This window comes from Canis lupus, chromosome 30 (genome assembly GCF_048164855.1).
Source record: "Canis lupus baileyi chromosome 30, mCanLup2.hap1, whole genome shotgun sequence".
NCBI lineage: Eukaryota > Metazoa > Chordata > Mammalia > Carnivora > Canidae > Canis > Canis lupus.
Genome location: NC_132867.1, coordinates 36,639,946 through 36,665,956, shown reverse-complemented (window position 1 = coordinate 36,665,956; position 26,011 = coordinate 36,639,946). Strand labels below are relative to the sequence as shown.

At 44.9% G+C, this 26,011-nt stretch overlaps 1 protein-coding gene across 10 annotated transcripts in view; it reads left to right on the top strand.

The window, feature by feature from the left end:
- ERG (ETS transcription factor ERG) overlaps nt 1–25,135 on the top strand; it is a 186,024-nt gene extending 160,889 nt beyond the window's left edge. For 8 of the 10 annotated variants that reach the window (XM_072806985.1, XM_072806979.1, XM_072806981.1 and 5 more), the window contains 7 exons: nt 4,822–5,025; nt 5,846–5,926; nt 7,874–7,945; nt 14,900–14,968; nt 15,635–15,691; nt 16,384–16,431; nt 23,163–25,135. In XM_072806985.1, the coding sequence (XP_072663086.1) occupies nt 4,822–5,025; nt 5,846–5,926; nt 7,874–7,945; nt 14,900–14,968; nt 15,635–15,691; nt 16,384–16,431; nt 23,163–23,683 (1,052 nt within the window). In that variant the 3' untranslated portion in view covers nt 23,684–25,135. The remainder of the gene's footprint in view (nt 1–4,821; nt 5,026–5,845; nt 5,927–7,873; nt 7,946–14,899; nt 14,969–15,634; nt 15,692–16,383; nt 16,432–23,162) is intronic. The other 2 variants (XM_072806983.1, XM_072806980.1) reach the window with 1 other exon arrangement.
- Nucleotides 25,136–26,011: the final 876 nt, after the last annotated feature.

Sequence of the window (26,011 nt, the reverse complement as noted above, 5' to 3'; positions counted from 1 at the left end):
CAGAAGAAGACAGCTTTGCTAATATACCATGAGCATGGAGGAGACCCTAGAGACTACTGGGGTGTCTGGAGTTGAAGAGAGAGCTGGGACCGAACATACTGACCTGAACTCTACAAAACGCTGCCTACCGCTGCAGCATCCATGCCTGGCCTTGGTAGCTGGGGAAGGTGGGGCTCACTGTGGGACTATCATTGGTGCAGGATTCGGGCTTGCAAGTCTTGTTGTCACTTCCCTGCCCAGAGGGTCATTATAAGTGCTTATCCCTCAAGAGCATCAAGAACTGATCCCCAAAGGAGGTGGTGAGGGAAGGTAAGGGATTAAGAAGGGGCTAGTTCTGCATGCAGTGGGTGTGTTTAGGCACAGGCATGGGGCAGTGGTTCAGGAGATGGCAGGCAGTAGTGTGTGGTTGTAGGATGACAGGATGGGGAGTGGTTAGCATGACATCCCATGAAGATACTGGGGTCTAGCAAACTCAGGCTTCTGTGCTTCATGTTGAGGTGATTGGGCTTGTCCCTTGAAAAGTATTCTCTGTTATGACACCTCCAGAGTAGGTCTGGAATAATGGCACCCCATGAGTAGGTCAGAAAGGACCATCCTTATTTACTCTATCATATAACCATGGTTTGTTTTTCTATTCTTTGCTTATAAACTTGTAGGGCAGGGATGCAGAGATCCATTCCTAAAAAGATTCAGGAGTAATACAACTTTGTGTAACTTTATTCTTTTTGAATGAAACAATCCCCATTAATAAACTGTATAAGAAAGTGAGATTAAAATAGTATGCCCTTGAAAGCTTTATAAAAACACTTTAACAAACATATATGTATATAAATTCTTTGTTGGGGATCCTTGGGTGGCTCAGTGGTTTAGTGCCTGCCTTTGGCCCAGGGTGCAATCCTGGAGTCCAAGGATCGAGTCCCACATAGAGCTCCCTGCATGGAGCCTGCTTCTCCCTCTGCCTCTCTCTCTGTCTCTCTCTCTCTCTGTCTCTCATGAATAAATGAATAAAATCTTTAAAAAAATAAAATAAATAAATAAATTCTTTGTAAGATCTTGTTTTGATTTTGAAACAGAGCAGCATACGTTTTTATAAACAATTTTTAAACCTAAGTATTATATGTCTATTGGAGAGAAAATACAGTTTAGTGAAAAAAAAAAAATCTCCATCACCTTCTCCCCAGAGACGACAGTTGACATCTTACTGCCAAGCTCTCCAATATTCTTTCTGTGGTTATATTTACATTTCTTCGCCAACAATAATTATGCTTCAGTAATGTTTTCAAAGGTTTCAACTTAATCCACTTTAAGCATTTTTTCATATCAATAGATTCAGCAGTATGATTTTCATTTCAAAGTATCACAGGAATATCCCTAAATGTGCTGCAACTTAACTAGTTTTCTTTGGTTGGACATTTAGGGTGTTTCCAACGTTATGCTATTATAAACAGCACTACAAAGGACATCCTTGAAAATAAATCATTGCGCACATCCTCTATTATTTCCTTACGATAAATTTCTAGAAGTGGAATTTTTAGTTGAGAGACGATGCACACATTTTTTTAAAAGACATTTCAAATGTATTGCTGAATTGTTTGTTGGAAAGGTGGTAGCGATTTATAGTCATGCCAGCAGTACGAGAGAACAGCCATTTCACCAACCCAAAGTGAGAATGTTCGTAATAAGAACAATGCAGGTCTGAGGAATTGGCCTCTGGGGTCTTGCCCATAGGTCTTCGAAAGGAAAACTGAATGAGCCATGATAGTCCTGGGCTTAACAAGGGAAACCAATTAACAGTGTACCAAGGGACCACAGAGAGATTAGACTTCTCTTTTTGGCTGTTTTCCTAAGATGTCATTTTACCATTTTAACATGAAGTCCATGACTTTTGGGAAGATGTTTATATATCATTTTTAGAATATCTAGTTATACCATTAGGAGAAGAAAACGCAATTTCACTCTGGACTGATTTCTAGGAAGTAGATGCTCCTCCCCCCCCCCCCCCAAAAAAAATAGTCCTTCTAAGTTGTTAAAGGCAAAAACAAAACAAAACAAATATGAAGGGTTTGCCTAATACCTCATGGTGGGATTTAAAGAAATGACCCGAGAAGGCTGGCGGATGGGAAGACCTTCTGTCTGAGAGCCTGTGACTGTCCTCTGCCTAGAACCTAGGGGCATGAGGGCTTGAATTGAAAGGATCCATGTCTGCATAATGAGGAATTGTGACAGGCCATGAGCAAAAGAAGAAAGAAGGACCTTCTATGAAAATAGTCTAGAGTTTTGACCATTTTCTCCCCCAAGGTCAAATCCCAACATAATGGCAAAAGAGCCATCTGAACTTAATGGTAGACAAAGCTAACCTCCCGTGGATACACTCAATTTTCACACACTAACAAAGTATCTCCGCGTGTTTGAATTACACAGGGATGTGCGCACCTTCCTGTCAACACTACCATTTCAGTTTCTGTAGATGGCACAGAATCAGAGCTCTCCTGGGTTTTCAGATTCTGTACACTGGTGGCTGGTTGAGAATGTGAGTGTTACAAAATTGGTTGAAATCCTAACCAGAAAAATGGAACATGTGCCTGCCCTACAGCCCAGCAGTTCCACATCTGGGTGCTCCCCTCAGGCCAGCACTTCCCTGTGCTTAACCTGCATGCGGATCATCTGAGGATCTGATGAAAATACAGGTGGGGAGCGGCACCTGAGATTCTGCTTTTCGAAGTAGGTCTCCCAGGTGATGTCAACGCCTCAGTATCCCAGGACCACACTCCAAGCAGTGAGGCCCATGGGTCGATGGTCTGAACCTCACTTGCACCTAAGAATTACCTGGGGAGCTTTTGATAGTTCTGATGCCAGGGCTGCCCTCCAGCAGAATTAAGCTAGAATCTCCTGGGATGAGACCAGGCTCAGTGCTCCCATCCCCCGTGACTCCAGGGTAGAGCCAGAGCTGTGGACCAAGGCAGATGCCTTCACATGTGCGCGGGAAGGGAGGCACTCAGACGTTCACTGGTCTGTGCGGGTGGTGGTGCCCAAGAGCTGCTTACCCAATTGAACATGTGTTAACTTGAACCCATCTTGAAAACACGGTGGTGGGTGCCAAAAGAAAATCAGATACCATTCATGTTAAGTTTAAAAACACAAACAATACACATAGTTGATACGGTAACAGTATTCAAATACACATAGAGATGATGCATGCATCAAGTCCAGAATGGTGATTGCTTCTGGAATGTTCAGGAGGGGAAAGCGAGGGAGTGGATTCTATTGGATTTGAATCCAATCTTTCAGTTAAAAAGATATGAAACATTAGGGTGTGAAAGGGAAGGGGGAGGGGAGGCAGAAGGAGAGAGAAGGAAAAAGGAAGGAAGGGAGGAAGGCAGGGAGGGAAGAGGCGAGACCTCTGGTGCTGTGACGATCTGGCTGCTTCTCCCTGTTACTGCTCTTTACTTCTGGAAACTTGAAGTCTCTCCCAACAGCACACAGCATGTGCCACTCCTGAGTAGCCTGAAACACTCATAAGATCAAACAAGCTTCTAAAGCTATTAGCCATGAAGTGATTCAAAGGGATGACTTATCCCTACACCAGATTCTCACTCATGATCAGAGCATCTTGGCATGCCCAACCTCTAAGGGTCTGTCCTAAGAACCAAGGTCAAGGCTCTCATTTACATATAAAACAGACACGGAAGAAGCAGTCTCTGGGGGTTGCAGCACACTGAGAGACCCTGGGATTTGAACTCTGGGTTGCCCGAGTGTCTCCCATCTGCCAGTATTTGGGGACCTTGAATATCCCTCTACCCGGACTGTTCCTGTGGGGGCAGTTCCGGCTGTATTTCCATGGGGATTCTCCCCAGGGCTGTGCCATCTGGGATCCCACGGGGTCCCCTCCCATATGTGGCATTGCCTGCATGCCTTGGGGTGTTTGCTGCAGCTGTGGAGTGAGAAAGTCCCCCAGCCCTTCCCCTACCCCTGCAGCGCCAGCTAGGTGCAAAACCAGAGTTTCTGCGGGAAAAGCAAGTGACTAACTGACAGCTCTCTCCTAGAAATGCTAGCTCATCAGAGGTGTTAGGGTTTTGGTTTACCTACACTTTACTTCCAATTTTGTGGTCAGGAGTCTTCAGTATTTTGTACAAATACTTTCTGGTGTGACAGTAATTAACACCTTTCCCATGTGTGTTGTGAACTCTATTTTCATATAAAGATGCCCATGGTTTAATAAGGAAAGAAAGTTGCCATTTTTTTTTCATTTTTAAATACATAAAAGTAGGGACCCCTGGGTGGCGCAGCGGTTTAGCGCCTGCCTTTGGCCCAGGGCGTGATCCTGGAGACCCGGGATCGAATCCCACGTCGGGCTCCTGGTGCATGGAGCCTGCTTCTCCCTCTGCCTGTGTCTCTGCCTCTCTCTCTCTCTCTCTCTCTGTGTGACTATCATAAATAAATAAAAATTAAAAAAAATACATGAAAGCAAAAGTAAATGAAAAAAAAAAAAAAGAATAATAATAAAAACAATCCATCCCCAAGTGAAACTTTCGATTTCCCGAGCAACCAGGGGGCCAAGTGGTGGGAATAGTCCTAGGCTTTCCAGAACAATTCACTTTAAAGGCAGTGATCTCTGCCTGTTGGGTCAGTTGTGTTTTTATCTTTCCCCCAGACACCTTGTGACAGGTCCCTGAGCCTGGCTGGAGGCTCTTCTCCTGGGACAGTGGGGGGAAAAGGGGCCGCTCTGGAAAGCTGCGACTGCTGGGGGCCCCGCCTGGGACATGACTCTGCCCTGGGAATGTGTCCACAGGAACTGATGGGTTATGCTCCTTCCCCTTTCAGATCCCACGCTGTGGAGCACGGACCACGTCCGGCAGTGGCTGGAGTGGGCAGTGAAAGAATACGGCCTTCCGGACGTTGACATCTTGCTGTTCCAGAACATTGATGGAAAGGAACTGTGCAAGATGACCAAGGACGACTTCCAGAGGCTCACCCCGAGCTACAACGCTGACATCCTTCTCTCCCACCTGCACTACCTCAGAGAGAGTAAGATGGTCCCCGCTCGGGGCAGAGGTCACTGTCGTGCTGGTTCTGGCTAACCCGAGTGGAGAAGGTTCAAAACAGTTTGTTGACAGCTTCTTCCTGTCCTAGTAGTTCTCAGTTAGGGTCTGAGAGGACCAAATGCTTACCAGGCCGTGATTTAGGTGAACGTGGTAAGAAGCAGCCAGCGCGTGCCCCAGGAGCCCCAAAGTCACATTGGCTTTCAGCTGCCTCCACCAGGGTCACGTCCAGCAAGAAGACCACATGGCAGAGGGAAGCAAAGCTTTGTCTGGTCACACATGACTGAGTCTCCGTGGTGCCCCACCCCGAAATAGCAACAGACGGAAAGGCCCCTCTCTGATGGGATTAGGGGGTTTATCCTCCCTAAGGCTAAACTGGGTCTCCCCTAGATCCCACCTGAACACAGGTTTCCGTTTGGGATCGTGAGATGTGGCTCACCTGACAATGGGAATGGCATATTGGCAATCGGAGGCATGAATTCACGAAGTTTGCTGCATGCTTTAATGTTTCAGGCATCAAGCATGGTTAGCGGGAGATGGAAGTAGCGCAGTAGTTGGGGGTTGTGAACTCTGGTGTAAATGCTTTGCCTGGCATCTCCATCACTCATTCCCTGAATTAAATATGGGCCCACCTAGGTTTTAACACGCTAACAAGCAGCAGGGCCATGGAGAGATTTCCAAGCAGCCCACGATACTAGGGTGGGAGTGGGGAGGTGTTTTTCTTCCTTTTCTCTTCTTTTTTTAAAAGAAGGTAATTCTCTCTTTTTTTTTTCATTTTGATGTTGCTTTTTTGTTTTGTTTTGTAGCTCCTCTTCCACATTTGACTTCAGATGATGTTGATAAAGCCTTACAAAACTCTCCACGGTTAATGCATGCTAGAAACACAGGTAATGCTGGCCCCGCCCCTACCCCACAGGACAAACGTAGGGTCTTGGCTCCAGGTCGCATGCTCTCAGGCTGGATCGCAGGACCCTCAGAGCGGTCAGGAAGACAGAACACAGGATGGTTGAGGGCTTCTGGCTGCGCAGGAGGCTCTGGCTGCTGGAGGAACCAGCGCCTACAGGCAGGGGGTGCCCCTTGGTTTCCGAGCACGCCCCCCTCCCCTTGACCATCAGAGGACTTCTTGTAACAGAGCCGTGCAGAACTAGCCTTTAGCCATGGCCTTAGCTCACGTTGGCTGGATTATAATCTGCTGCTGTTTGTCCTCAAATATACGCTGTGCTGACTGTAGACACTAAAAGCATGTTCAATATAAAGGGGCCCTTAGTATTCCTCCCCCCGCCCTTTTCATTTTTGTTCTTAAAGGAATGTGTCTCAGAACAGGCAGTTTTTATTTATTCCTTTTAGGAAAAGTTTCAGGACATTTCACTTGTCTCGAGTCGAATCTTCTTGCACAGACTTTGGACATTGGCAAAAGGCAGCAGGAAGGAACGCTCATTGGTCACTTTCTATGAGCTTCCGTCGAAAGGGAAGCCGCGTTACAATTTTGGAGGATATGAAATTGGTTACTAACCCAATACTGCTGTTCTGCCTCTAACCACAGATTCTGCGTTTTCTTTATTTATTGCCTGAGCCTAGTAGAGTCTAACAGGATGCTTCGTCCCTGCTAACCTCCCCCCCCCCCGCCCCCCACTGCCCTTATAGTAGAAGTTGGCTTTCTGCAGATGATGTGCTCCCGGCTGGCATCCACTGTCTCCCTCCAGATAGAGACCACTACAGAAGCATGGCCACAGGCTGCTCACCCCGCTGTTTCAGCTGCAGGGACCCTGTGCCACCACCCAGGCTAGGGGGGAAAGCTTCACATTCTGGCAAGGCTTGGGTAACCCACTCGTAAGCAAGTTCTTGGCCAGCCTCCCATGGAAGTACAGCAGTGTTCCAACCATTTGCCAGTTTACTTTATAATGTGTAATGTGAGTGAGTCCAGGTTTGAGTGTTACAGTGAAATTGCTGCTTAATCTTGGTCCTCAATATTCAGAACTTTGCGCTTTTAATGTAAAGTAAGGAAGAAAATGCTTTGAGTCATGAGTGCGCCTCTCAAGGCTGATGTGTGCAAATTCTATCTATCGCATCAGCCTATTCTTGACCTTGTGGCCAGGAATAACAAATAACTTAGACAAAGTAATTTCCTTCTCTTAGGAAACACCTTTGGGCTATCCACAGTTTCTGATAATTTCACAGTTGTTTAAAAAATGTATAACAGGGAGTGAAAGTTTCAAGAAAGCTCTGCTTTTGTGACTGTTGTCACTGTTAAACATCAAAGCAGTCAGAGAACAGGACGACCAATTCCAAATGGACTGAACTGCAGAAAGGGATTTTTTTTTCTGCTCACAACAGGGGCATTGATAGAGAGGAGGGGAAACATGCCTCTGAATAGAGATGTGGAGTCACTTTTAATAAGATCCATATATTCTTTGGCAAAATTTTTGCAATTCTTTGGTATGACTTTCTTTGCAAGGGCTCTGTAAAATGTTTTATGGATTTTTATGAATTTAAAAATGCAAAGATACACCATATAATTTTTTTTCTTAATAAGATGAGATTGCTGGTGGGGCTAGGGTGAGTGGGTGGGGACAAACAGATGGGCTTCAGCAAGAAGCTATAAAATCAAAACACAAGACACTATAACAAATGGGGCACAGCTTGACGTCCACTTCCGTAGTCAGAATCCACTTCTGCCCCAAGTGCTCGTCCCTTCCTCCTGAAGTCTGGAACAGCAGGATAGAGGGGCTCACCTCCCTTTGGTGTCACAGGGCAGAGTAGATTTGACACTGTTGCTGAGATCAACAACCACAGCTAAAGACCTTCACATGTTTTGTCTTTCCTTTCGTCTGCAGGGGGTGCAGCTTTTATATTCCCAAATACTTCAGTATATCCTGAAGCTACGCAAAGAATTACAACTAGGCCAGGTACGAAAACGCCCCTGTGTGATCTGTTCCTTGAGACACATCCCAGGATGTCCCGTGAGATCCGTGACCTAAGTCACGTGAGTCAGAGGGAGCGGATCCTGGGTCTGAAGGGAGTCTGAGAAGTCTCATACTGCCTCTGGATCGGGAGCCTAAATTCGATCCGACCATTTCATTCAAAGATCACACCGAAGGTCCCTGACTGCAGAATTCAAAACAGATCAGCCCTTTAACTAGCTGCTTTCAAAGACAGACGGGCAAAGACGGCATGTGGATGCCTGGCAGTCAGGAACCCGTCTGCTCTCGAGGTGATGGAAGGATTTACATCCTTGGGCGAACACGCAACGCACAAGGCATCCCCTTGGTGCTAGTGGCGACTTCCCAGCATGTCCCAAGAGCCAGTCATACAGGGCAGAAGCATGCGATAGAATTTACATCGGACCCTTACTTTACGTCTTTCCTGATGATTTCTCTAGGTAGTTGATTTATGTACCATTTACAGAAAGTACATATTATCAAGTGCTTGTTAGTGACGAGCACAATATTACGTTTTGGGAGTGTGAGGATGAGCTAGGCTTCAGGAAGCATCCCACCTTCAGAAAGCTGGCCTGTTCATTCCACAGATGTCCAGGCGTGCTTCCTGTATGCCAACCACGGAGGGTACAATGGGATCCAGCTTACAGGCGCACGTACGTGCTTTGCCCGAAGTTCTAGATGTTTCAGTAGAGCCACCTAGAGCCAGAGATAGATGCACACACATAAGCATTTAATCATAAGAGCTAGCATCAGAGCCGGAGACAGACACGTACATGTGAACGTCTAGCCTGAAGCTCCCGCCTGACGGTGGAGGCGCCACCTCTAACAGCAGAGACTGTAGGAGCAGGAGGGCTTGCAAATGTACCTCCCACGAAAGGAAGAAGGATGCTCTCCAGAGGAAGGGCCACATGCTGATGGAGGATTAGATGTGTGCCAGGTGGAAAAGGAGGAGAAGGGTATGCACGGTGTAGACCTGTCTCCTCACCAGGACTTGAAATGATAACCTGCCAGCCTTCTACTGAGGATGTGGCCATTCAGGGCACTGGGCTGGTTTTTCCATATTCATTCGTGGATCATGTCTTCCTAGACCCAAGCTGTCACCCTTTGACCTCTGGGTCATGTCCAGAACTCATTTTGAATTCGTCCAGGGCACTAAGCTTGGCACCACTCTTTCCAGTGAGAAAGACGGGATCATTGAGCTAAATAGCAAGAGTGAAGAAGCTTTTTAGCATTGCTCCCACCCCGACACTGCCCTGTTACAGCCATACTGCCTTCAGGCTGGCGATTATCCTCTTCTCTAATCTTGGATGAAGGGTTTGGCCCACTGCTCCCAGGGATCGTGGCGGAAAGGCTTAGCCAAAGTGCTCAGTTACCTCTGCCATTGTAGAGATGGCCTAGGCCATTTAATAGGGAACAAGACCCAGGATCCAGAGTGAACTAGACTGTGAAAAACCCTGCTATTTACCTCTAATAAATGCATCCTTGGGAAAACAAACAGAAGTATAGGAAAATCACAAAGATTTTTGTGAGCATTTAAAAAATATTTCCAAAACAACAACAAAAAACAATAACAACAACAACAACAAACATTTCCATCCATACTTAAAAAAAAAAAAAAAAAAGGAACTTATCTAAAATGGTGGGCCAGGGCTTGTTTGCTTGCTTGCTTGCTTGTTTGTTTGAAGCTGCCTCATAGATGCCTCTGACTAAGTCACAAAATCCAGGGATTGTGAGCTAGTGTGGGAGTTTGGTCAAAAGGCCACAACATTAGCCAAATCCATTGATAAAGCCCAGTGGTCAGACCAGCTAGCTGGTTGCTTGTTGCTGCATAGGACAGTGGATCCTGGAACCACTTCTTTTTCATATTTTCGGACATAGTAGATTTGGAAAATATGGCCTCCCAGGTGTATAGAGAGGGGGAGGCTGGGAGGTGATGGCTGGGACACCCCTCTGTGCTGCCCTGGGGAGGACAGGTGGCAAAGTCAGGTGCACCTTCCAGAGCTCTGATAAGGCTCTTCCTTGGGGCCATAATTTGTGTGTGACCTGGAAGGAGATCACACCTCCATACCTCCATACTTCCATACCAGGAGAGTCCATTCCTAAGAGTCCGTTTGTATCAAAAATACCTGTTTTGATAGCCGCTGCTGTGATTGTCAAGGGAGATACATACACATTGATATGTGAGCTATAAAGAGTCAAACCCAGCAAGCCAGGACTATTTGCTGAAAGCCAGATTCTGGGTTTCAGCCTTGGAGAAGAGACTTATTTCCCTACTAGGTGGGAGACAGGGATCAACCTTGAAGGAATGCTCTTTTGAGTCAGAAAGCCCTTTACGGTGCAGGTGAAAAGCTTGCACTGGCTCTGGGGAAACAGGGCAGTTCCCAGAGCAGCACTGAGGATCCAGCTGTGCTCCTGTGCTGTCAGAAGAGGTGGTTGCTGGTTGTCTCCCTGTGAGAGGTTCTTGGGCCCTTGGGGATAGAGACCCGAGTTCCCCATTCCCTGCCCTCTTGGTTTGCTGAATTGTGACCTTCATGGCCACTCCATTCTCTAACCCCACAGCCGTGGGAACAGGGCACTTGTTCCAGCCATCCTGCCGGGTCCTACTTCACAGGCCCCCTCCCCACATGTTCTGCCCCCTCCCTTCTTTCTGCCTTGAGTGACCCGTCCCTGAGCTGTTGGTCCCAGTCTACTTTTCCCCTCTTTCCTAGCCTTCCTTCCCAAATGCGTCACTGATTCCTGAGTCTGCTGACTGCTTACCCAGTCAAGTCGCTGTGTCATTTAGTCTTACCCCACAGCTGTCCAAGACTGTTTACTGACTTCACAGACAAGGACACGTGGACATATTACTGCTCTGTTCATTTATCTTCCTTCTCTTCCCAGGCTTGCTTCTATTTGTTTTTCCCAGATGTTCCTGGTTCAAAGTGCACCCTCTTTCGTGATCCCTTTGTTAGGTTAGCATTTAGATCCATCTCTCTCCTACCTACTCTTATAAATTATTGGCACATAGGCATATCGTTTTACATTCTGGTTTTTGTGGTCATGATTTTATGGTGTTTCATGGTTTTTTGGGTTGTGTCAGTTGTAACTACTAGAAACCCTTTCTCCTTCTCTCCTGTAAGTACCCTCTTTCCTTCTCAAACACATGCCTTTTGGAGCCATGGTCCCATTCATAGGAAAGCTCTGGTGTGTGCCATCAGGGCCATTCTGTAATCTTGTCTCTCCTACTCCATTAGCACACAATCCGTGTACTGTGACACCCATCTTGAATGTTATCAAAAGAGGCTGAAGGGTTGAGCCAGCAAATACAGCCTTGATTTTCGCTTTTCAGCTGGTGCTCTTCTAGGGTTTCTCAGAAACTTAAATGACTCCATCAGAGTTCTCAACCTAGTGATACTCATTGTTACCAGTCGAGTGGCAAGGCAGTGCAGCTATGCATGTTCTCCTCTATCAGGTGCTATATAAAACCTGTATCCCAGCTCATGGCCAAAAATGCACTCTTTGCTTTCCCCCTGGCTAGACTATTACCACAGAGATCTGCACAAGCTATGTGATACAGGAATGCAAGATGTTCCCAGATCTCTATGTCTTTGATAGAGGATATTAGAATACTGTAGGAGGGTCTGGAGGAAAACAAGGAGAATGAATGACTTAATCACATTAGGGTTGACTCCAAAACTTCTTTCCATTGAGTATGGCTTTATTGGTTGGTCCTGGACAATAGCTCTTGGTCTGTCTTCACATTAGCATCTAGGTTCACTGATAGCAGGCAGATCTCATCTTTTCCCTCCCACCTCAGCCAGGGCCCTTTAGCACTACTTTGCAAACATGGCATGGATCCTGCAGAATGATAATGAGCTTTTCCATGGTCCAAGTTCTGGTCCATTAAAAAAATAAAGTGAGCAAGTGGACTTGGTGAGGGCTAGAGGATGTTCATCTCTAAGCTTGATGAAAGCAGAATACAAAACTTGGTGGACCTAACACAGGAAGGAGAATAGAATATATATATTATCTTGATTCACTGGCAACCAGTTCCAGCTCCCAGTAAATGAAGTGCTGGTATGGAAGGACCCAAAACCAGTAAAACTCCCTATTTTTAGTTTTGTGCTTTTTGATCTGGATCATGGCATTAAGCACATTTCTGTGGTAACCCTAAGCTGCCCATGAATGGCTTTTATAAATTTCAGTTTCTAAAACACATAGAAAAAAATGGAACTGATGCCAGAAAGCAGCCCTTCTCTGACATGGGACCTTCTGCCAAGTGTATGAGTTAATTACCTCGAAGATCACGGTTCAAGAGAAATGGAGAGTATATTGAAATGAGTGCCAAAAATTAAATGTAAAATCTGTTCTTAGTAGAAGTTCTATGTCCTATTGTTAGAGACACATCGCAAATGTGCATGGAGTCCTAATTTCCCAAACAGCCCAGGAGTAGGACTGCCCAGAGCTGGCCATGCTGTGGGGTGGGAGGTGTGGCTGGAGGGGCCCCCCTCATGACCTCCTGTCTCACTGTGGCTTCATTCAATCTTTCCCCGGTGTCCCTTCCCCCTCCCACTGGAGGGGGGCTCAGTGCCCACAGTGCGTGAGCGGTAGCAGATAAGGCAACATTGGACCAGAATTTCATGAACGAAAACAAAAGCCTACTTATCTTCCATAGCAATATGTTTATGAACATGTTAATCATTGTTCATATAAACATCTCAAATTCTTGGCTAAAAGTCAGACTTGGTGTTGTTTAGGTCCTGACTTATTTTCAAGGGAGGATGGAACATAGTTATACATCCTAAGAAGGATTTATGAATAAAAAGTTTCAAAATATTTTTCTCTTAGTAGTTGGGTGTTTAATTTTTTTCAGCCACACTTCATGAGGAATACTTTTATGATTAAAGTGGTAGTGGACCAACCTACTGACATTCGCTGTTCATTCTCTTAGCATTCTCTCTGGTGAAACCCAAATTAGAGCTCTTTGCGTGCATTTATTCATTTGTACTGACACGCTCAGATAATAATTTTGAGATTATTATCTGTAGGAACACAGATTCCTGCCTAGAAGCAAGTTGTTATAGTTGCCTTGCTGGTCCAGTTTTCTTTCTGAGACAATTCTCAAACTGAAACTGGCTGACCATGTTTTAGACAAAATGCAACTGGATAAGTCTCCACGTGCAAAGTGCTCCCAGAGACTTAAGTTGAAATACAGTTGTAAATTGATAGCGGCTGCAGATTTAATTCCCATGGGCAACCCCAGCACCAGGAAAGTGAGAATCTGAGGAGCTGAGTGGGAAGAGGCTTATGGTCCAAACTGCAAAAATGCCAGTGGAAGAGTTTACAAAGAAAAATTATCTAACTCAACCAAAGCTATAGAGGGTAGGATTTCATAGACCACACTGGTTGAGATGCTTGTAGCCAAACAGACCAAATAAATTAAGGCAATTCTGTGTTGAATTTCACGTTGCATTTCAGTGGTATTCTCTTTGGGATCCAAAAATAGGAAGAGATGCATCTTTTTTTAACGTAGTCAGACTTTCTGAAGACTGGTCAAACTACCAGTCTAAAGCAGGGTCAAATCCTCTGTTTAAAGAGAGGCTTCAAACAAATTGCACTGCCCTTCAAGTGAGATTTTACAGTGATTTCCAGGTGTCTGGCAACAGAAATACCTGAAGTATCTGGCTGTGGCTTTCAATTGGTTCAGAATGACACATGGCATTGAAGTGAGTACCCATCAATTTAAGAAGACATAGTTTTGAAGTGGTTCTTTAATGAGATTTCATGTAGAAATCATTTTATGTATGCAAGACTATGCGTGGTAATGTGTGGGAGTATATTTTTGAAAGAACCTTGAAATGACTTAGAGTCTTCATAATCATTAATAGAACTTGCACTGAGGATGCAGAAGTAAAGTTTGCATTGTAAAGTGCAATGAAGATTTATGAGACAAATGATAATGCATTGCAAATACAAAGAAATCATTGGTATATGCTTCGGCTCTTATGCTCATCGTTAATGTGTTGCATGGGCAATACTATTTCAGTCTTGCAGTTGATTTCATGAAATTCTTTTAGAGAAATTCTAAATTCATTTAGAGAAAAAGAGAAAGTAGATACTGACATAGGAAAATAACTGGACACTTAAAACTGGTGTAATATAACTGGGTGAGATTATAAAAAGAAAATGAGGGGTCATTGAGAGAGCCAGCTGATGGATAAGATGACCATGCCCATTTCCAAGGAGGAAGAGAAAGGAACACGAGTGTCAGTTGGTGGACTTAGGGGCAGACCTCAAGCAAGAATTGGTGGGCTTATCAAATCTGTGAGCACTGTTTTGGATGGTTCATGAAGATAACAAAGGGATGAATTTAAGTTGGTTGCAGATGGAAGCAGGTCAAAGTAGATTGTTAGAAACTCTAAAAAATGGTCTTGACCTGTGATTGTAAGAAGTTTCCTTGGAAGACTCAGCAAACCCTGCAAGAGTCTGTCAGTGCGAGTTGTCAGATCAATGGGTGAAAATGTTAAATCAGTAAAATAAACAAAACAATAATTTCTAAGTAAAATCCAAACCTGGGCAGCCCGGGTGGCTCAGTGGTTTTAGCACTGCCTTCAGCCCAGGGCATGATCCTGGGCTCCTGGGATCAAGTCCCACATCAGGCTCCCCGCATGGAGCCTGCTTCTTCCTCTGCCTATGTCTCTGCCTCTCTCTCTCTCTCTCTCTCTCTCTCTCTCATATGGATAAATAAAATCTTTAAAAACAAAACAAAACCCAAATCTAATGGGATACAGGTTGGATATTTCTTTGAATTACTGGATTTTCTTCCACAATATTTATTCTCATATACACAAAAGTCACAACATTCACAAAAAACACAGAACACAAAATTTCTATTATAAAATTACATTATTGATCTTTCAGTCAATTTATTTGTCTTTGCAGATTTACCTTATGACCCACCCAGGAGATCAGCCTGGACTAGTCACGGCCACCCCACCCCCCAGTCAAAAGGTACAGTGTTGGCTCAGCTGCTTGAATCTGCAGGTCACTAGGCAGCAGATAACCATTGATAGAACACAACGATTTCTGCAGCAAATCTATGCTTTTTTTAATGCATAAAATGTTTGTTCCAGTGGCAGCAAAATGCAACTGATCTTTAAGTGCAATGATTCTTTTTCTGCTGGGGTTATACCTACTTCTATATTTTTATAACAAAAAGAAACAAATGATGTGTTTCAACATGGACAAAGGCAAGTGTCATGAGATTTCTGCGCACAGATTAAATACTGGGTGATTTCCTAATCTTGGCCATGTTTAAAAGTATCCCTAGCTTTATTTTCCTAGTGATTTCTCTTTCTGTTTCATTTAGACTATGATTCATTTTCATTGGTTTCTCAAAAGAATTTTTTTTTTTTTAGTTTCAGAAACAGTGCTGTATATTTTTTAAATAATGGAAGTGTCCTCTCTTTTTATGTCACAATGTCAATGTTTGGTTTCATTACAAAGGAAATTTTCTTGCTGTTAAATGCTGCTTATAGGACTAAGATGTTATGTATAAGAGTAAGACTATTATGTTAATAACTAAGATAATGGATAGGATGGTAATATAACAGCATCAAAGACTAGTGGCCAAATAGAAGCTACAGCTAACTCTGTCTTTTGTTTTTGGATTTTCAGCTGCTCAACCATCTCCTTCCGCAGTGCCCAAAACTGAAGACCAGCGTCCTCAGTTAGGTATGTTTCAGGGAACATCCTGCTGGCCATCAAAAAAGAAGTTGGTTTAGTAGCATATTTCTAAAATGTGTTACTTTCTAAATGAAATCAATGGAATTTTGTCTTCTTTTTCATGGTTCCATGTATAAAATGTGGACCAAGTCATCAGTCTTTTCACTAGAGATAACTTGAGATTTTGCTAAAACATTTCCAAAACCTATGCAGTAAATATGGAAAAAACACCCTGTGGCACACAGGCTGTGTCTTTGTGACAAATGAGTTCTTTTCATTTCACCTTCAGGTCATGTGCAGCATGCCAGCATTTGTGCCAGGCCCAGTGTGGAGCACAGTAGACGGCTGATAGTGCCAGTGTGCTGAACAGCACAGGCAACGTGGCCCCCAGGCCAGGCCAAGTGGGGATGTAACACGTTTGCCCAGTTTATGTCCAGGGATGGAGAGTGCCAGGTGTCGGGAGCTCTGAGCCAAATCTGTGCTTGGCCACTAGCTTAAGAGGCCTTTAACAAGAAACTTCTCTCAGATTCCATGTGACATCTTATTCAATAAAGGAAGTGGTGCTGGGTAACTTTGGTGTGTTCAACTCTGAAATCTGGAAACACAAGTGGGTCAGCATTATGCCTGTAGTGACATCATACCGAGTCATGACTAGGTCTCTGAGATTTGACTTCTTTTTTTTTTTTTTTTTTTTGCTGTAGATCCTTATCAGATTCTTGGACCAACAAGTAGCCGCCTTGCCAATCCAGGTGAGATAATGCTGGTGGTTTTGCTCCTTATAGAGTTACCTTTTTGGCAGTGGCTGTTTTGAAAGATGAACTTGTATTGGTGAGAAATCCCTTCAACAGAACAAAGTTGAGTTTTAGATCTCACTGGATTATTTGCCAAAGTGGAAAAAAATGGGTCATGTTATAAATTAAGACTTTAGCTTCAGCAAAGAGCAGTATCACCTAATCTAAGCCCTATTGGTTCCCTTGGGCCGCCATAACAAAATGCCACAAATGGAGGTTTACACAACAGACATTTATTATCTCACAGTCTGGAGGCCAGAAGTCCAAAATTGAAGGTGTCAGGTGTCAGGCAGGGTTGGTTCCGTCTGAGGACTGTGAAGGACGGATCTGTTCCAGACGTCTCTCCTTGGCTTGTCAATGGTCATTGTATCCTTGTATCTCTTTTACCTGTCTCCTCTGTGCATGTGTTTCTGGGTCCAAATTTCCCTTTATAAGGACCCCAGTCATATTGGATTAGAACATACCCTGGTGTTAGTTTCACTTGGTCACCTCTGCAAAGACCCTATTTCCAAACAAGGTCACATTCTGAGATCCTGGAGGTTAGGATTCCAGCATATGCATTTTGGGGGAACACAGTTCAGCCTATCACACAAACTGATCAAATAATATCTTGAAAAGGAGAACCTTAACTACAACCATGAGGCATCAGACTTAGGATCATCGTCAATGAATAGCCTGTTTTTGAACTTAGAGGCTAGCACCAAGTGCGAGTCCCTAATTGGCCCACTTGTGACCCGTACCTTGCCAGGGATCATCACCTGTCATCACATTTCAGTGCCCACCGAACTGTTTTATTTGTTTGTATTCAGATTAGAACCAGCTGTGCTGGCATCAACTTCAGAAATTCATGGCATATGCTGTGTATTCTCAACAGCACATTCAAATGCCAAGATGACACAGGCATATTGCAAGTACAAGCTGGAATGTATATTTCCTAAACACTGAGGCCCAAACAGGGTTGGAAACCGAGGAGTCCAGATTCAATCAGCATGCATCCCCACAAGGGAATCTATATTTTGAGAACATGAAATATCATCATTATTGAGTGTCTTGAGCTTTGGCATTCAATTTTAGGTACCATTAACCAGTTCAGCAAATACCTTTTAGGCATCTGAGCAGTTAGAAGGGGCTGTTTTGTTTACTACTGCACCCTGGGGACTGGACCAGGTGCTCAACCATTATTTGTTGAAGAAATGAATGGCAAGGAATAAGGAGATAGCATCCTTGACCCTCAGGGACCTTATATTTTGGCAGAGAAATAAACATGGGTGATGACAGCCCTGTCCACTGTTCATGGAGCCACAGGTGCTTGTCTCTTCAGTGAGCATCCAACTGGTGGCCAAGGCGCCTGGGTCCCTGGTTCCCCCCTCATCCCTATGACCGCTGCATAACTGTTCAAATAAAAATGATTACTATGTTTTGAGATGACTATTATCAGTTGTGCTTCAGGAAGACTGATCTGGCTGCAGTGTTCAGGATAGATTAGAAAGAGGAAAGGCCCGGAAGCGGAAGCACTCTGGGGACGTTAGTACAATAATGTGAAATAACAAATAGCTCCCACCCTGTGTAATGCCTGGGCAGGCGCTCCTGTGTTGGCGCCGCCACATGACAGCCCTGGCGGCTCATTATCTTCATCCTACAGAAGAGGAATTAGAGGTCCAGAGACATTAGGTAACTTTCCCTGGGTCACACAGCCAATAAGAAGGGAGGTGGGATTTGAGCCCTGACTCTTTGTCTCCAAGGCCTGGTTTTATTTCCTTTCCCTACATCACCTCTGGATAGGCAAGAGGGAGGAGGCACTGTTTGGAGAAGGGACGCCAAGAGAGTAGAAGGGAGGGGTTTCCATTTAGTTCAACGACTCTTTAGGCGCCAGGAAAACATCTCGGTCCATAGTGGGTCAGCAGCTCAGGACTGGCGGGTGAAGACTGCACTTTGTATCACAAAGACCATCCTCACTGGCCCTGGGGAGAGTAGCAACATCCCCACCTGGGGCTGGAAGGTAAAGATTTCTGTCCCTCCGTTTACAATGAATTAATTAGACCTTCTCTCTCCATCTCTCCTTGGGCCACACGTCAGTTGTATTCGTGTGGCTTTCTCCCCACAAACCGGAATGTCTTTTATCTTTCTGTGAATGAGAACATCTCTTCCTGTTTGATTCTGTTTTCCCATTCTCTGGTAAATAAATCCTTCATTACTGAAAATTGCTGCCTTTGCTCTTTGTACCATGCAAACTGTTCTTAATCATTTTAAATGGAAAGGTGACATCATAGTGTATAAATGTGCAAGATCATCACAGCATCTCAATGTCTCAATGAGAGTTATTTGATGTGCATTGGATGGGCCGTATTTCTCCTGCTGAGAGGTATGTCCCTGCATAATTAGGACAGGGACCACATATACACCACGCAGCAGCTTTATGTCGCATCAGGATGGCTGCACATCTACTGTAGCTTCTCTAATGAACTGAAGTTGCCTTTCCATGAAAAAGCATTTTCTCAGGTGGTGTGCAGGGGCTCCCTCGATGTTAACTGGATGCTCTTTAATGATGGGCATGAAATGTATCCAGCTTCATGCATACCCAGAAACCAATGTTCTGGGATGTTTTGCCATTTGTTAGAAGGTAGGAGTGTCTAGTCTCCCACTGGGAACCTCCCAAGCTCCAGGCCCAGGGAAGGGACAACCTGGAGAGGAGTTAGGAGTGTGGAGGTGTGCGCAGAAACTCAGACCTGAGAGCAATGGTTTATGCTGTGATTTGGCGTCCAAGCTTGGAGGCTGGGTTTCAACCCTTGCTGACCTTGGACAGAATAAGTCAGAAATCGGTCTGTTTTCTGGGCTCTAATTTCCTCACCTCTACAATGGGCTGTCAGATGAACCGATGGGGATTAAAAATATCAAATGTTCAGAACAGTGCTTGGCACATGGTAGGCTCTCAGTGGCCTCCGGCCAGCCCTGAGAACATGGTTCAAAGTCCTTCACAGCCAATGAAGGCTGCATGGGGGGACATTTGGCTTCCTTTTTCAGCTTGTAGCTATAGGCAAGGTGTGTGCCTCTCTTTCAACTCTGATTTTCAGCTCAAATTATGATAAGACCCCCTCATGATTGAGTTTATCCTCATAGTGACCCAGCCAGATAGTAGCATTGCAGTCACCCCCAGTTTACAGATGGAGGCACTGAGGCACAGAGAATTGGGTGAGTTGCCCGAGGTCCCATGTGTGCCAGCACCAGGACTCAGCAGAAGCGGCGATGATTCCAAAGTGGTGCTTCCGACCACCCTAGTGCCTTGCACTCTCCTAAGTCTTGTGTGAGCCACACCAAGCCTGGGACACGCCTGCCACCTGGAGCTTAACATGGTGGAGGGGCCAGGCTGTGTGCACCCGTTTCTCTGCAGCGTGCCCAGCGAAGGGTCCCCAGATGGCTGCCACCGTGGTGCCTATTGGGCCCCTCTCTGCTTTCTTTGCCCTCTGTTGGGAGGTGGCTGCTGTGTCCTGCTCTGGGGATCCCCACCCCACTGGAGCCACAGCTGCTGAGTCATTCCCAGCCCTGCTTCTCCGTGCTTTAGAAACCTTTTAGATATTTTGCCTTTTTCAATTCAGTCGTTCTTTTTTGCTACTGTTATTTCTCTTCTTTTAATTGCATTAAGAGACCACTTTCCTTCTAAAAATTAAAGGATTGCATTCATCTATTCCAGGCTGCATCCCTCCTCCCTTCATCCCATTGGGCTCTTCTGGGGGTGGGCAGCTGATATCTTTGTGTTTCTAACCAGTCCTGGCTTTTGGGTTAATCCTGGACAAAACCAGGGCAAAAGTTGCTACTCCCCTCTGATGTTGCAAGGCTGCCACCCAGATAGGGCAAGAAAACAGATGTGAAGGGTTTTCCGGAAGGAAGGTGAGGGACCAGAGGGAGGTGGCAGGGCTGCTGGAGGGCAGATCCCAAATGTTAGAGCTTCTCTTCCACTGGTTGGCTTGGCCAGTGAGCAACTCAGGCCCCTCTTAGGCTTCCTATCCTTGTTTTGGATTCCCTATTAGATGTTCTGAGATGTACCTTTATCAAAATGTTACTGTTTTAATAAACTGCTTTTGAAATTTGTGGCCACAGGGAACTTCATTAATCTACCATTGGCTGAGTTCTCAGCAGCCACGGTGTATCCTTGACAATTTCTGCACAGCGAGAAAATCTGCCCTATATATATATATAACAAATTTTGTTATGAATATTACATTTAATGATTAATAAGCTTGATATCATGTTGTATTTTGTAACATTTATTTATACAGGAGGCAATTTTGCATTTTTGCATTTGTTCTCAGGTTTGGAAGCTGATGAATTTTGTTTATAGATCTCTTATTTTCATAGACCCTTGAAATGCTCAGAGGCCTGAGCCTGGCTAATGGGTAACATGGTCTAGTAAGAAATTGCTCATCTTTGAATTTCCAGCCATGAACTTAGGTCCCTGACTTCCTCCTTCAGGAGCAGGAGAGATAGGAAACCACTTTTGTCCACTTGTTCTCCCATACACGTTTACAAAGGAAGTAGGCCAGGGATAGATTCCTAAGAACAATGCCAAGGTTTGAATAAATACCAAGTATTTTTCTGGCTATTTAGGAAGGTCTGTGTATTTATGCAAAATCTGTGGAACTGCTCTCTCTGTGGGAGAAGGTTGACAGTGAATATTTATTTTCAGACAAGTCTATGTGTTTACATTGAAGCATACATTGGAATGTTAAATAAAAAATCCATGTTTTTCCCTATTCCCAGGTCCTATATGGAATCTTTTTCAAGTAGTAATCCTTTGGTTACAATATCTATACTAAAACCATATGGTTTTCTCATACCATTCTTTGTATTTTTTAAAATGCATATTAATAAGATGTTGGGGGCAACAAAACTTGATTGGGAACAGTTTGAATATGTGGTTCGGAAAAAGCATACGCTTCCATTGAGATGAGCGACAAGCTGTTAATATATTTCAAATGTGTTGTGAGACTGAAAATGATAATTTTCCAGAACACATTCAGAAAAGGCTGACCTTTCTCACGATGCTATTGTATGGATGAATTCACAAACATACCCATTTCCATGTAGCCAATGCGGAAACAAGGATTTACGAGTTGGACAGTTTATATAGGGAGCTAGTGAGAGGGGAGGATTTAGGAAAAAAAACATTTATAATTGACCTTTACATGACATCAGTTCCCTGAAGAGTTGCCAGTTAAAGTTACCTTAATCATTTTATCACATCTATTGATATTTACTGATAGTGTAACATAAAGTAATCTTTTTGGTATAAGCCCAAGGCAGTGCTGTAGCTGGAGTTTGGGGGAAAAGACATGCCTCTTAGTTGCTTTTAAAGCTTCTAAAATCTGTTCAGCACATCTTAGCTTCTCCTGGTGCTCCAGATTGCTGTTGATATTTACATGCTTCCCTCCTGTGGGGAGCCATAAATCATCTTAAAGTAGTGTAACATGGTGGCTAGAATCTTGGGCCTGGGTTTTTCTCGGAATTTAATAAAACCTAAAAGCCACATCCACATGTCTCCAATGGGATCAAAAAAATTCTGACCGTGCACCCCCAGCTAAATGAGATCTCACTGATGAAGCTGGAGTCTTGCTTGGTCCCCCCGAAATGGCTTGCAGCCACGCACCACTGCCGTTCTTCTGGAAACTCTTCTGAACACAATTGGCATCGCAATGCAGGGGCAACACGTGGATTTCCGTTACGATGCAGTTGCCTAAGTACTGGAAATAGGTGATCTGGTTTGAAAAAGAGCCAACTTTTTTCTAAACTTCCTCATTCTGAGTGGGTTAATTCTGTTCTAGGAAAAGTTTTGACAGAATTGCTTTCTGGGTGCCAGCAAAATGTTATGTTAGAAATAACGGTGTTTACTTCCATTCTCTATGTTTTTCCATAAACTTTTAGAAGTTCATTTCCTAAATCTGACTTTTATTATTTTACTTGACCTAGCCAATATAAATGGTATTAAGTCATTATTGCCATCGACATAATGGCACTTTTTGCCTCACAAAATAGGAAAAATAAATGCTTTTGCCTCTGAAACGCAAAGTTGACTTGGCTAAGGAAGGAAGTCAGAAATTTACAACCTAAACTTTGTACCATAGGAATTCTTTGCATTTTATAAAGAACTTGGATCTCTGGATCCCCCTGATAGTCTCCAAGGATCCTCACCCCGGGTCAGATCCCCTAGACACGGAGCTTGCGATAAGGATATACTTGTGCAAGTGATCAGTTAAGTGGAGGTTTTTGGGAGAGAGGTGGCCATGAAGCAGGATAGTGCAGGGCTCAGGCTACGGGGGCTGGTGGCCTTAAGCAGAACCTTGCCATGGTCTGGTCCCACGAGGAGCTCTGGAGTTTGAACAGCATCACAGAATCAGCCCCTCCTGGAGCAAGGAGACCTGCCTCTGGCCCATGGTGTCAGCCCCTCTGGCCATGGGCTACCTGGGGTGGGTGAAGCATCTCCTGTTCAGCCAAGGCCAGTTTTCTGGAGAAGGGGGAGGGAGGCCTTGGGACAAGAGCTGTGGCCACCCCCAGCAGCTAAGGGATGGGTGCGCAGGCCAGGTTAAGGGGATTTGCATGGCACAGCACCAGCACCCACTTCTGTCGCTGGAGAAACAATGCTGTTAGCTCAGAGCCTGTTCTCACTGGTGTCCCGTTTCCTTTTCCCACCTCCTTAGGGAGTGGACAGATCCAGCTTTGGCAGTTTCTCCTGGAGCTCCTGTCAGATAGCTCAAACTCTAACTGCATCACCTGGGAAGGCACCAATGGGGAATTCAAGATGACCGATCCTGATGAGGTTGCCCGGCGCTGGGGAGAACGGAAGAGCAAACCCAATATGAACTACGATAAACTCAGCCGCGCCCTCCGTTACTACTATGACAAAAATATCATGACCAAAGTCCATGGGAAGCGCTATGCCTACAAGTTTGACTTCCATGGGATCGCCCAGGCCCTGCAGCCCCACCCTCCAGAATCATCTCTGTACAAGTACCCCTCGGACCTCCCTTACATGGGCTCCTATCACGCCCACCCACAGAAGATGAACTTTGTGGCTCCGCACCCCCCGGCCCTCCCTGTGACATCATCCAGTTTTTTCGCCGCCCCGAACCCCTACTGGAATTCGCCAACTGGAGGTATCTACCCCAACACTAGGCTTCCAGCCAGCCATATGCCTTCTCATCTGGGCACCTACTACTAGAGCCCTGACGGAGGCCTTTCCCAACAGCATACGATCACCAAGAAATTGCCACAAACTCTATTGGAGAACGTGAATCAAAAGTGCCTCAAGAGGAATGAAAAAGCCTGACTGGCGCTGGGGAAGGAAGCCAGGGAAGAGATCCAAAGACTCTTAGTGGGAGGGGATTACTAAAGTATTACTACAGGAACAAAGAGGATGCTACAGATGTAATGTACATGGACATACCACATGTGGACCAAGCTTATAAGAGACGTTGTAAGTAGAAGCATGGAGTCACAAGGACAAAGTGCCAAAGAAAGTGTTCTTAAGGAGTGTACAAACTCCAGAGAAGAGTTTGGGGTCCTGCTCATGCAAATGGGGAGGGGGGGTGAAAGCAAAGCAATAGTGGTAACACGGTCTTGACCTAACATACCATTGAAATGTCATTTTAAGAAAACTACCTGTATTTAAAAATAGAAACATATCAAAAATTTGAAAAAGGACGAAAGAAAGAGAAAGAAAGAGAGAGACTGGCCTGTGAACAGATGGCCATGTGGAACTCAGCAGCACTTGCTGTTTGGGGTGAAATCCGATTCATTCCATTGGGTGGAGAGCCACCAGCTGTCGCCAGCTGTGAAGGTGACCCAAAGCTGCCAACCCCTTGACAGCATCCTGAGAACTGCGAGCCCGGCAGGGCGGCGGGGCTGCGAATGTGTGTGCGGACAGCGAGCGAGTGGTGTAGACGGAGGGCTGGAGAAGGTGGAAGAGGAGGGAGCCGAGGAGGAGGCCACAGGGTGGGGAGAGACACTTGTCAAGCAGTAGAGACTGGACTTAGGACAGTACGGAGACTGGAGAATCGAGTGGAGGAGACTTGCGGGTTCATCGGTCAGTGTTCTACCAAACACAGGGTTAAGAGGAAGAGTACCGCACGGTGGAGGAGGACGGGAGGGGGACGTAGTAGAATGCAGAAACAAAAAATATGCATCTCTCTTTTTTTTTGTTTGTTTGTCAAAAGAAAATTTTAACTGGAATTGTCTGATATTTAAAAGAAACATTCGGGACCTCATCATGATGTGGGGGCTCTGCTCCCCACTGGGTCAGGTAAGAGGCGGCCTTCTTGGCTGCTGCCATCCGAAACCACCTAGGCATTGGGTTAGGCGGAGGCTCCGGTTTTCCTTTTGAGTCGCGAACGCTGTGCGTTTGTCAGAATGAAGTATACAAGTCAATTGTTTTGTTTTGTTTTGTTTTGTTTTTTTTCCTTTTTATATAATAATTATATAACTTATGCATTTATACACTACGAGTTGATCTCGGCCAGCCAAAGATACACGACAAAAGAGACAATCAATGATAGAATGTGGCCTTGAATTTTAACTCTGTATGCTTGATGTTTACAATATGAAGTTATTAGTTCTTAGAATGCAGAATGTATGTAATAAAACAAGCTTGGCCTCGCATGGCAAATCAGATTTACACAGGAGTCCGCATTTGCACTTTTTTTTTTAAGCGACTAAAGTAGCCTAACAAAACGCGTGCTGAACTTTGGGTTTTGTGTTATAATTTTGTTTCGTCCAGGAACTCATGCGAGGGCGAGCCAAGCAAATAGGATGTTTAGTGCCCAAACGGCCTTGGCCTCTCCAGGTCCTTCTTGCTCACTTTCTCTTACTCATTCCTAGCCTCTCCTGGAGCAGAAGGACCAAAGGTTTTGCGTTGGGACCTCCATATTTGCACCCAGAATGGAAAGAGGCATCTAGCGCTGAGGTTGTGACAAATTCCAAATAAGCGCCTGGTCACAAGTCACCCTGAATTCCTGCTGTGATCATGTTTGTTGAATGGTGAACAAGCCACTGCTCTTAATGCTAACTGCATTCCTGTTGGTCAGTAAAGCTTCACGGATAGCCACAATTTCTCACTCTAAAGAAATAAGCGACAGCTTCTGAATTTGCCATTTGGCTTCCCTTTCAGAGGACCTCGCCAGGTCTTCCCACACCAGGAGGACCTGGGTGTCCTGGTTTGGGATTCACCAGTCTCCAGACACTGTGATCTAAGGTCGACTTCCCTTGACATCTTTTCTGTGTGTCACACATGCCTCCCAACCTTGGCCAAGGTGAAGGCAGTTTCAGACACTGAGCAACTTCTTAGCCTGAGTCAGTTTCTGAATTGGCCCATTTCATAGCTGTTTTGGGGCTTGTTTTGCACTTTGTAATCCTTTTGCTATGATTAAATCAAGTTGCCAAACCTCTGTGCTATGGATATTTTGGCAGTGGTCTTTAAAGTCAGTAGGATCTGATTACCGAAGCTTCAGACACTCTGCATTACTTGGATTAGAAGGAGTCCAACCATCAATCA